The sequence below is a fragment of the Candida albicans genome, chromosome 4 (assembly GCF_000182965.3).
Source record: "Candida albicans SC5314 chromosome 4, complete sequence".
NCBI classification, from domain to species: domain Eukaryota; kingdom Fungi; phylum Ascomycota; class Pichiomycetes; order Serinales; family Debaryomycetaceae; genus Candida; species Candida albicans.
The window spans coordinates 930,829-943,464 of NC_032092.1; the positions used below are offsets into that span (position 1 = coordinate 930,829).

General features: G+C 32.2%; 4 protein-coding genes across 4 annotated transcripts; 1 reads left to right on the top strand and 3 right to left on the bottom strand. All coding sequences in view use genetic code 12, as the record gives it.

Moving 5' to 3' along the window:
- Window positions 1-167: 167 nt before the first annotated feature.
- Window positions 168-2,507, bottom strand: VAC7 (Vac7p; the record flags this gene model as incomplete). The annotated part of the gene is made up of 1 exon (XM_706445.1): window positions 168-2,507. The coding sequence occupies one exon, from the start codon at window positions 2,505-2,507 to the stop codon at window positions 168-170; it is 2,340 nt and encodes a 779-aa protein (XP_711537.1).
- A 1,682-nt stretch (window positions 2,508-4,189) lies between these two features.
- CAALFM_C404380CA (uncharacterized protein) lies at window positions 4,190-4,474 on the bottom strand (the record flags this gene model as incomplete). The annotated part of the gene is made up of 1 exon (XM_019475380.1): window positions 4,190-4,474. The coding sequence occupies one exon, from the start codon at window positions 4,472-4,474 to the stop codon at window positions 4,190-4,192; it is 285 nt and encodes a 94-aa protein (XP_019330925.1).
- A 1,527-nt stretch (window positions 4,475-6,001) lies between these two features.
- CAALFM_C404390WA (60S ribosomal protein eL22) lies at window positions 6,002-6,948 on the top strand (the record flags this gene model as incomplete). The annotated part of the gene is made up of 2 exons (XM_019475381.1): window positions 6,002-6,013; window positions 6,586-6,948. 2 exons carry the CDS (start codon window positions 6,002-6,004, stop codon window positions 6,946-6,948), a joined length of 375 nt encoding a protein of 124 aa, XP_019330926.1.
- Window positions 6,949-9,455: 2,507 nt separating this feature from the next.
- Window positions 9,456-9,731, bottom strand: CAALFM_C404400CA (uncharacterized protein; the record flags this gene model as incomplete). The annotated part of the gene is made up of 1 exon (XM_019475382.1): window positions 9,456-9,731. One exon carries the CDS (start codon window positions 9,729-9,731, stop codon window positions 9,456-9,458), a length of 276 nt encoding a protein of 91 aa, XP_019330927.1.
- Between the last annotated feature and the right edge of the window lie 2,905 nt (window positions 9,732-12,636).

Here is a 12,636-nt window from a genome sequence, read left to right on the forward strand (position 1 = left end):
ATATAAAATAAAATTTGCTATTTCTATTAATATTATTAGTTTTGTAATATCATTTTTAAAAAAGTCATAAATAATAAACGATAGCCCAGCATATATACGTATATATTCTATTTATAATGAAAAATCCCAAAATGAAAAAAAAAAAATAAAAAAAGGGGGCCCTTGAACTAAATTGAAATATTATTCTCTCCTTGTGGTATTACGAATAAGGTAGGATCAATATACCCAGTTTTTCTAACCACGACTGATCTTGAGGTTCTTGAAAATGGTAAATCATACTTCAATACTCCAGTTATAATCAAATCAAATGGATTGCTTGATATGATTTCCCACTTCTTGGAGTTGTCATTATCGTTGGTGTCATTACTAGTAGTGCTTTCTTTAGCAATGCTATTGGAAGCAGCTATTTTAATATCAGCCATATTTACAACCAATTTAGCCTCGGCAGTAACATTTTTGCCAGGATATAATAATCGGATTCCTCCCTTTTGAATTGTCGGTTCTCGAGAGAGAAACCCACCTTTGAAATTGAGAACCGATTCAAAATTCAAAATCGTTCCTAATTTAACCGTCTCTACTTTTTGTGACCCTCCCATGTTAGATATTTTCAGATTATCTGTATCAGGTAGATAGCCACTTCTTGCAAATAAATCCAACTCTACTTCATTGATGTCAACGGAAAACCACCCTGGATTAAATGCTTCAATAACAACATTGAAAACTAACTCATCTTTACTAACAATGGGGTTCTCAATGGATGTGATACCTACATCAGTTAAATCTTTTGTTGTGGCCAAAACAAACCCCAACACAAACCCTATGGTAAGCACAATTAATATACAAACAAAGGTATGAATGCATGACTTTAGAAAGCTTGTTCTTTGACTATACTGATCTGTCTTTCTTGGTAGAAAAAAATGACTGTCGCCAAATCTTTTGGGGTTATTGTTGTTGTTAAAATTCCGTGAAGCTGATCTGTTTATAGGGAGGTCTGGCAAATCAAAATTGGGTCCATTGATTTGTGATTCTTGGTCAAAATCATCGTAGTCGTAGTAATAATGATGTTGTTGATCTTGATAAGGAAATGGAAATGCTCTATTATTAGCAATGTTGTTGTTGTTGGTATTACTCTTTTTGTTATCACCATGATCGTTGTGATTGACGTTATTATTATTATTATTAGCAGTCAAAGGAGAATTAATATTGTGATCACTGTTGTTTCCATTATCAGTACCATCTTTGTTAGAGCCACGATCAGAACTCTCTAAAGGTTGGCCAGTTGACAAATAACGCTTGCTTTGGCGCTTCACCTGAGGGAAATTCAAATTAAGTGATCTATAATGGGGGATTCTTTGGTTTTGATTTAGTAATGAAGTTGATTCGTTCGCTGGGAACCTAGCTGTGTTGTCATAGTATATAAGCTCATCATCGAAATCTTCAATGTCAATATCATCAGGAATGGTACTGTATCTTCTTGGTTGTGACCCTTTTTTATCGAAAAGTTTTGATGTAGTTGATCTTAATTTTGAGGAAGTGGATGAGGTTTTGTAATTTCTTTTAGACGCGTTTTTAGTGGACACAGAAGGTGTTGCTGATGTCGCTGCTTGTATCTGATTTAGAGGAGACAGAGTATGTAGTTGTGGTTGCTGTGGTTGCGGCTGTGGTTGCGGTTGTGGTTGCTGTTGGCTCGACGTGGTTGGTGGATTGTTGTTATTAGTAATGGTATTTTTTGTCAAATCCCCATCGTCCGTGGAATCTTCATCAATTAAATTATCCTCAACTTCATTATATGAAAATGTATCATCATTGTATCCTTCATTGATTGAGTGGGCAACACTACTAGTTTTCTGGTATTGAGGTATATTTTCATTACCAATATTGTTCGAAGGTGAAGCAGTAAACCTTTCAGTTGAGTTTGGTAGCACAAGATTTCGGTGGTCATTATCATTCACTGAATACGTTGATGCCTCACGTAGATGTACAGGTCGTTTAAGTATTGAATCTATATTATTTGAACTGCTGATGGAGTTGGAAATTGACGGAGCCTTGGTAGAAGGAAGTTTGAACTGTTGTTGCCTCACTGGGTCATGAAAATATTGAAGCTGTTCCCCCTCTAGTATGGATGGCGATCGAAGGCCCGATCCTAACGCTATCGATGTTCCGGGAGGACCAGTCACCATTGCATTGGATGAAGCAATCATACTTCCGTTAACACTAGCATTATCTAAATTGATAATGTTATTGGTGCTGTTATTGTTGTTATTGTTAATATTACTAGCATTATCATCAAGTTCAGTATCATTATTCTCATATATAAACGTTTCATCACTATCACTGCTTTCTATATCGTCAACCGCACTAGCCAATCGTGCAGCAAAAAAATCGGTTTTGGTTGAATTCTGTTTTGATATTTTCTTTTTCGTCTGCTGTTTCGGTGGAGCATCTGTATTTTCATTCATGTTTCCAGTGCTAGACATATCGACTACTGAATTATTAGGATGTAGCATCGAATTTGATCAAGTTGGCAGAAAAAGGAAAAAAAAAAAATATGCAAAGGGTGTAAGAAGCAAGTAAACTAAGCAATTATATATATGAAAATAATATTGTTTAATAACAACAACAACAAAAAAAAAAATATTTAGAAAAAAAAGTCGTGTACATGTGCCGTGTACGTGCAAGGAAGCAAGATCAGCAAATTCCCATGTGCTGTATCACGTGATTAGGGGCATTTAAAGTTGATATAGTTCATGTTTTAGGTATAAACTCAACATTAACTAGAGATACTGGTAACACTTGATTACAGCAATAAATGACCTATTGCTTAAAATGTATTGATAGGTACAAAGTTTTTTTTGGATACTGTGACAACTCTGTAGTTGTTATTTACCTCACGATAGTGATTTCAACAATAATGGATATAGATATAAACTAGATAATTAGTTAGCTGAAGAAAAATAATGTTAGTAACCTAAAAGTAAGTATTTGTTGTGCCAGAATACTCCCAACATAGTTTATTATTCAATAAAGTTATGGATAGTTTTACATACTATTGTTGCAGGGTCCATTTTTTTTTTTGCAGTTTGTTAAACATGGGACAATAACAAAGCTTGTGCGTCACATACATAAACTGTTCTAGACCTTAATGAAAGAGCGGAGGAGGGGATGAAACAAGAAGTCCGTTTCAAACTTTGCATTATTGGACCGCCTGGATTGAAGGAACAATAAAGTAAAAAGCTTGTGAGAAGGACTAATAAAAAAGTCTAACACTAAATTGAGACTAAAATGTTAAGTATATTTGCGTATACGATACAAAATCATTGAATCGATTGTTATTGTTGATAAAGTCTTGACGATGATCAAGTTGGGTTCTACCAGAGACAAAAAAAAAAGTGCAGAAAGGAAAGCACAATAGAGAAGATTAGAAGAAACAATACATTTACACATATAGGTTTTACATATGCAAATATAAATCTGTTTCTTTGTTATTTCGTTTGTATTGAGTAACTACAACTGAGAAACCTAATTAATTTACTTCGCCTCTATTTATCCAAGCTGTTTATCGGTATTGATGTATTCATGTCTTATATGAAGTGCACCACACTTTTTGAGACCACGAATCAACACACACATGAACTTACATACACATATCCACACACAAAGGCAAAAGAAAAAGATTTCATGAGTGATCTGTAGTTGTTGATTGACTATATCCTTTACCCCTATCTCATCTCATACCACCCCACTTTTTTTAAAAAACTTTACTTTTCGTCTACCTTAAATCCAATTAGTTACAAGTTTGTGATCTTGTGATTAGAATCAGATCCTAGGTATATTCATGTGCGATGGGTATGCAATATCGTGGTTCCTCAGGCGTTTAACCAGATCCCATTGGCCTCGAGCTTTGTACGTTTGTTTACAATTTGAAATTGAAAAGTCTCACATTTATAGACGTATATTTTATATTCCGTTAAACAAAAACATACATATAATTTTGAAAAATCAACTATATGATCACAAACAGCTGTTGGTATGTGCATGTGTAAATGGAAGTTTAATCGTCCAGTAGTATACGCATAATATTTATCCATTATATATGCTCAACCTTTATTACTGGGACAAAATATTGGGTATCATTTAATAGTTTTCTTGTGTTATTTTCCTTTCTGGTTCCTCAAACCGAATTCTTAAATCATCTGTGGTTATCATTACTTTCGTTATCGTTATTATGGTTGGAATTGTACTCCTGTTTTAATTCTTGGTACGTGGTCGATAGCATTAATGGATTATTACTATTCTCTTGGAAGTAGAATATTGCCAATAGAACAAATAAACAACACAATGCAAAAAATATTACTAACCCGGTGTACTCTTGACTTATGGAAAATATACCATGGCTTGAATCTTTACTGGGTATTGCTGATGGTGAAGCGGTAGACGATGACTGTAGTAAATATCTTGTATTATTGACAAACATTGGATGGAGATGGTCTTACTTTTGTTGGATAGTTGTGGTGACGACGTTTTATAGTTAGGTAATTGTGAAAGGTGCTTTAAATACAAGATTATCGAGAAATAGTTTAACAATCAGTGCAAAAAGTAAACACGATTAATGATGGGGGTATATATAAATTATGAATAAGATAAGAAAACTCGATAATAAAAACGAAAAAAAAAAAGAAAGTGCACAGACGTCGAATGGTTTTTATATATATTGAACCCAGAAATAAATTAAAAAAAAATAAAAATAATAAACTGCTATTAGATTCCCCAAAACTGATTTATCGTTTGAGTTTAATGTTTGTGTGTTGTATACGTGTTATTATGTTTCGAGTAGACCCAAGACATTCCGTAGTTTGAGTTTCAAAACATAACTAAGAAAAATGATAAACAACAATAGCTGCATATCGCGTATACATGTGTATTTTCCATACAAAATATGGAATGATGGTAAGCTTTTAGGTTATTTTTGGTTTTTGTGTCGCGTAATCTAACCCATTTTTTAGTTTAGAACCCTCTTATATTTCTACTCAAAAACGATGCTACACTGAAAAAATTTTGACGAGGGCAGGCGTCGCCGTAGTTGTTAGTCGTTAAGTCGTTCAATCATCACATTTCTATTGCGGACTTGTCAAATGAGCAAATTATTTGAAACTAGTTTTTGGTTGCTCACCGTAGACCAAATAGCAATCCCTTCTTCGGAAAACTGTTTTGTTTTTATTTCATTTGTTTAAGATGAGAATTAGCATAGAGATTTACAAGAAGTGAATTTGATTTTCTCTTTTTTTCTCTTTGCTTAGTTTGCTACTATCCTTGAAGTTGTTTGAACAATGTGCTTTGCTTAGAAAAGAGATAAAAGAAATATTAAGGGATGGATGGATATATCGGAAAACCAACTGTAACCACCACCAGTCAAATGAGCAAATAAACCATGACCACATTTGAGCAGTAAAACTGATATGCATGCTGTTGATCATCTTTGTGTTTCCCTCTGATGATACCTTTAGTAAACTGTTACAGCGCTAGAGTCTATCTACTTGTGATGAAACTGTAATCCAAACAGAACAGGCGAAGAATAAGCTACCAATGAGTCCGCATTTGTTTAACAAATAGTTTGATCAAACACTTGGCCGGTGTTGCAATGACAGGGAACCAGCTTGAGGAATGAAGGTTAAACCAAAATCCCACAACCTAAGGCAAGTGTGTCAGTGGTTATTTTTGTCATACAATTAGGCTGTCTAGGGCTATAGCCCTAGAGTTGCATTTGCACGTGATGTAATATTTAAGCTGCTTTTTTTTCTTGTGGTGAGCATCCCATACAAAACTATTCGTCGCGCGTTAACTTCTGGCACTACACATCTTCGTGAAGCACATAGTTAATGTATGAGAAAAATGGTTTGAGTGCGAATGCTAGTTCCAGTCGCAAATGGTGAAAAAAAAAAATTTTTCAAGTTTATTTTCCTTTGGTTTGATATCTAGTTATCAATACTATACATAATCAAAAATGGCTCCAGTTGTATGTATCATATGATGATTTAGATATCTTTTTTTTAATCAATATAGAGGGAGAAACAAGAAGAAAAGTACACCAAGGGATAGATAATTGGAAAAAATGATTCATTTAAGGTGTTACTTGTGGAACAAGTTCCAAGAAAGAAGGGAAGAGAAGTGGGTGAGGGATGAAAAGGAATAGCTTGAGAATTTGTATTTAATTACAAGATTGTCATGCTTGAACAATCCTTTGTTGTATTCGAACCTATTCTGTTCTGTTTCTACAATATAGTACTGTTACAGATTTGCTCATCATGAGTTTTTGGAATATAGGAGTATTGCAATGGGGTGATTCCTGCAATGCTTAATTGACTTTTTATTCATCCGAATAAAGGATGATCAGCGTGGGTTCTGGGGGGTATTTTTTACTATTTCAATGCTATGCTGTCAAATCTATGTTCTTATTTCTTTACTATATTTGGAAAAAAAAAGATAGGGAACATAAATTTAGGATCTCCTATGATATTATATTATTACAATATATATATTATGGGAGTTATTCTCGTGCAGTAGGCTAACATTTATTTTCATTTATAGACTTCTAAGAAATCCAAATCTGTCAAGAAATTTGTTGTTGACGTTGCTGCTCCAGTTGAAAACGATGTCTTTGACCAAGAAAGTTATGTCAAATACTTGGTTGAACACGTTAAAGTTGACGGTATTGTTGGTAACTTAGGTAACGACATTTCCATCACTGCTGAATCTGACAACAAAGTTGTTGTTGTCGTTAGTGGTAACGGTAGCTTTTCTGGTAAATACTTGAAATATTTGACCAAGAAATACTTGAAAAAGAACCAAATCAGAGACTGGATTAGATTTGTTTCTGTCAAGCAAAACCAATACAAATTACAATTCTACGCTGTCGCTGAAGATGACGAAGAAGAAGAAGACGAAGAATAAATTTGATCCAAGGTTCAGATTTAATTTTGTCATTAATATACATATTTATATTTTAATGAGTATTGCAATATAGAAAGAAACTAATTTTTTTGGGTTCAGCATATTAGTAAACTAATATGTATAGGGTTATATGTACTTTTTTTTCCATCAACTTTGTAATATATACACAAAAAAATAAGAAAAGTAAAAATAACAATTCCAAAATCAGTGATTGCCTAACCTATTATGTATACTGTTGGTTGTAGAAGACTGAAGTTTGTCAGAAAGAAAGGTTCATATTGAAGGCTGTAAAGGCTGACAATATTTGGTAGCCTTATCACTAAACAACTGAGTTTTAGCAGAGGAGTGTACCCGAAAGACCGATCTTTTAATTACTTCTGTATTCAAACTATTGGTGTGACCCACCAACTAATATGTTGATTAGCAAACAATTGGTGTATCTATCAATTTTATAAAACGTGTTGAGTTATAGTGAATGGGAACAATATGACATACTGTATTAAGCCTGATCATAACTGCAAGATTCTTTAAGCTTATTTAATCAAAACAACCTACCAAATAATAGTTCCAGATCAACTAGTATAAATTGTTGTTACATTTGAATGCTAAACTGAGGATTTAAGGTGGGGTTAAATTCGAACGGAAATAAAGAGTTTCAAAGACGATAATCACAAATATAGATCTATTAGTGGGGACGAAATGTAGACTTATTGTCTTGGCCAAGCTGTCACAGTTGCTGTTTCTGGAGTAGATAATCATTCTCAAAAGTGAATTTTGTATTTGCTATTACAACGATTGATCCCAATAAGCACAATAATTGTAGTAGCAAAATCTACATTTTTGTCGAGTATAACAACAATCAACAACAAAGGTACTATCATTGCTACAATGAGTTTATAAACAGCTCTGTAATGAATGTTGTTGAGATCTGACTAGTCTTGTGGCGAGTACACTAATCGCATATATAAGGTTGCTACTACAGATGATGGGCTAGAATTTCCTATTATGGTTTAGTCATAAAAAGAGATGCCCCTCTTCAAGAAGTAAAAATAGAATAATGCTGGTGGTGAGAAGTCAAAAAAAAGCACTAAATAGCAATGCAACAAACAACTAAAAGGAAAGGTAAAGAAAACCGATCACTTGCTCTTTGTCCAATGCTCCTTATCATTTGTTGCTTTAACTATACTTTGCATTGTATATAGTAAACTAATTGTAAATAACGTTCTAGAAGAATGTTAGTGCTCTTTATATGATGTATTGGAATTATAGTAATTAATAACATAAACTAAAAATCTAAAACACCATCACATCAAATACTAATGATGACGTTATTGTGGAGAACATTGGGTGGTAACGGAATAATTGATTACTATAATGAAATTGTGCAATGTGATATGTGCAGTTATAATTGGTTTATCCAGCCAACCAAAATGGTGGAAGATTGTAGCCGATGGCTTGAATAGGAAAGGTTGCTAATCTGGTAAGGATAGTATTAGTAATTGTCCAAGTATAAGAAGGATTGTTACGAATAATACTGGTAGTTAACTACAATACTTACAACACAAAAGAATTAAAAAGAATAAGTGATGTTACTTTTTGTTGATTTGTTACGACAACCATCTGATTTCCGGAGTAAAGATCATACATAAATAAATAATAAATCATCGTAGTTGTTTGGGAAGAAGAAGAAGAAAAAAAAAAGGTGGGGTAATTTTAATACACAAAAACTACTCCTCCACCAAAACTGAACTAAAACTCCTTCAACTCACTTGAGTATTAAAACCAACACAAAACAAAAAGAAACTAAACCATAAAAAAACCGTGATGACCTTTTTGGTGTTGACAAATATACTTGAAATTTCGATGACATGGATATTGTCGTTGACAGTATTGCAAAATAGTTTTCCAATGTTATTCCTATTTGCTATTAATGTGATTTTATTACTTTGACAGGCAATTAGAAAATTCTTGCAAAAAAAAAATTTTTCGCATCTAAATATCAAAAATGTTACAAATCAAACAAACAAAATAAACAGCATTAACTCTTTGAATGTCAACTGTGTAAATTTTGCTAAAAAGTAGTCATGTAGTTTTGAAAAATTTCCAGAGTATACAAACTAAATCAAAACATTCAAAGTATAAATTTTAGCTAAATTTATTCAATACTCTCTACTGCAGGATGGATTTAACGATTTTTTTGTTGTTCAGACCAAATTCGATCAACCTACATTTTAGTGTAACTTGAAACTTGTTGTTGTTTCTTTCAAAAAAGAGTCAAGTCAAAGTCAATTGTTTGTAATGTATATATGTATTTTTAATTGAGTTAATTTATACTGTTCTATCTTTATATGTATAAATAGTTTCTTTCTGTTGCTATGTATGAATATTGTTTCATTTGTATGTTGTTGTTCGTTCAATAAATAAATAAATAAGGTCAAATGAGATTTAACCCGATACTAGTCTATTCTTCTTTTTTTGTAGTTATAATGTATCTCATCATGCCCTCTTTAGTTGATGTTATTGTACAACTTGTGTTTGAATGAACAAGCAACAATATTATAATTGTGTACACAATTTTTTATAAATTCCACAATTAAATCAATAAATAACACCATAAATAGTATCAAATTCATCAAATAATATAGAAATAAATCAAATAACCCGTAAGCATTTTCCGTTACGGTTGTGCCTTCATCGATATTTGGTTGATGATTTAGTTTATTGTTTTGAAAATTGGTAGTATAATTGGTTAATCTGTTAGTGATGGTAGTTAATATCGACATGGTGTATTGAATGACAGTAGTAGTGTAGGTAATGTGTAAATGTAATGAATAGATGTATAAATGTAAGGCTGAATAGAATAAATAGTAAAATGTAAAAACAAAATAAGAGGAAATAAAAAGAACGAAAGTAAGAAACAAGGAAATGTAATAACATATATATATTAAGTCATGGTGAAGTCCCGTATATACAATAGATGTATCACTAGTGGAAATACCCAGTGCAACAAACAATTAATGATGCAAAGTGAAATGAACGGAAATGAAAGAAGATGTAACTAAGAACTTAGTTAACAATAAATAAAAAAATACCCCTCTTACTGGTACTAGTATTTTCCCCCATCATCATCTTCTTCTATAATAAGCAATTACTAAGAACAATAATAAAACAACACAAGTACAAGAACCTAAAAAAAGAAAGGAACGTAACCTTTTTACCACTCCACTTTACTACTACCGATAGTATAATTTTATTATTGTTACATTGTTAAACTTAACTTAACTTAACTACAACCAACCAACTAACCAACCATCAAGACGGTTAAGTATTATTATTATTATCACTTTCCTTACTTGTTCAAAAAAACTAGTTTGTGTAACAACAATAAATGGTATGGTCGTGTCAAAAAGACTAAAAGTGATTGAGAGTGTGAGAAAACTAAAAATACTTGAAATTCAGAGTCTCAATTGACAAAGTTGGTACTTATATACAGGATATTGGTAATATCACACGCACACGCTACTTTCATCTCTTATTTTTGCCTCTTGTGTATATTTCCGGAATTCCTCCGATTTACAAAAGCAAAAAGCAAAAAGCAAAAAGCAAAAACTCCGTTACCGTTGACAGAGTTATATACCGGATATTAGTCACTCCATTAATTCTCACCATTTCATCACTCTCAAATCGATAAACTATAGCCAACTAACTACTATTACTACTATAATTTACCAGGTTATTCTATTGATTGAATATTTGCAAAAAAAAAAGTAGCCGTCTCTATGTCAAGTTATCTTAAACTATTGAGATACTCATTTGTCAAAGAATTTTTTGTTGTTTTTTTCGTGTTGATCATTTTTTTTTTTATTATCACATGTCGCTTTGATAAAATCTAACTCACTTGCAGATAGAGAGTAATATGGTAATAAGAAGAATAATAGACCAAAAAAATTTTCCGAATAAATTGAAATTTATGTCTTGTTCGTTCCTCTTATTTAAACAAGTCTTGACGAAGATGCATTATTCACAAACTATTGTTATTAACTGTCGATCAAATTTCTATATCTAAATAACTGCAAATTTAAATGTTGTTTCTTTGTGGTTTTATGTATTTTTTGTTCTTTTGTTATTTCAACGGCAGTTCTAGAACTCACATCTCTAATCTATGTTCTGCTGCTCATTATTGTCTAATCTATTCCACTATCTGTTTTAACATTTCACATGTAAAGCTACTCCTTTCTAGTTACCTATGACTCAAATTCATCACAGCCACTGATCGTCAAATTACAATGCACATATAACTTGGACCTAGAATTGCCTCCTTCCTCTCTGATAAGGGAGTCGAACGAGTCAACATGTGCACCTTGCATATCAGTATATTCATTTATTGTGGTTAGGTTTCATTGTTTTGGACAAGAAAGAAAGGAAGAGAGAAAAAGCTTGTATTATCCACTATTACTACCACTACTACTCAGATAAGCTTTTAACTTTTTATGTTTCCATATTTTTGACACATGGCATAACGCAAATAAAGTTTAGTCTGCTACCATTTTCTAGTTATTTTTTGTTTATCCAAATTCAGTCAACAACGGCATCAAGAAAAACAAGGAAGAAAAGATGGTAATAATAATATTTGTTGTCACCAACCATTACTCCTACCAACCTCTTCGTCTAACCAAATACTTCTGCTTTTATTTGCATAACCTGAAAATAGTTTCCATGTTAGTTCATGTTTGTTTGAGATTGTTCTTTTTTTTTTTTAATTTGACTTATTCTATTTTATTTTCTTGTGCTAGTAAATTCCATTAATCGTATTTAGCCATTCCAATTATTATTTTATTCTATTTATTCTTTCTACTCATAATGAGTGATTATTTTCTTGTACCTCCTTAATCTTCTTCTTTTCTTGTTGGATATCAGCTGACTTGGATACCAAGCTAAACAATTAGCCAAGTAACATCTGTAAGAAACTGTAAGAGATTCGTATGTTGTTGTATAACCTGTTTATTTCTCTTATTTCTATTTACTATGGTAAAATACATTACGATTCTTACACCTATCCCCTTCTTCATTCCATATAGATTCTTCAAATGAATGCTTTGTCGCTATTTCTTTTTATCTTTGCTTGATTGCTAATGGTCTGTCTTTCTAGTCTATGGTTTGCCATTTATACCCCTCATTGATTCACTTTTTTTGATCAAATTGTCCCTCCCCCACATCATCAATTTCATACTGTTTCTTTTCTCGTGCGCTCTATTATTGTGAAGTTCGTAAGATACAATATAAACCATACATATTCTATGAATTTACAAAGCAGTGAATTTAGGGAAGCAATCTTTTTCACTTCTTTTATCTATTTAATCTATAATGTGGTGGCATATTTGTACACCAGCAACTCAATCACTTATAATTATTATAATTCTATTATCCTGACATAATAACTGTTTAAACTGTCGTTTCTTAACAGAAACAACGCTTTCAAAATAGAACTGGACCTTTGAGGCAATTATGTCGGTTGCTTGGTTTGGTTTGAAGTTATTGGTACAGTTATCTATTAAAACAGTGCCATGTACGGTTGCTCTTCCCAAGTATACAATATTCTTCACATGTAATCTGTTGTTTATTATCCTTGGTTGAGAAAAATGATATACATTAAGTTTTAGGTTATTTGCTTCAAGTATAAAGTATTAG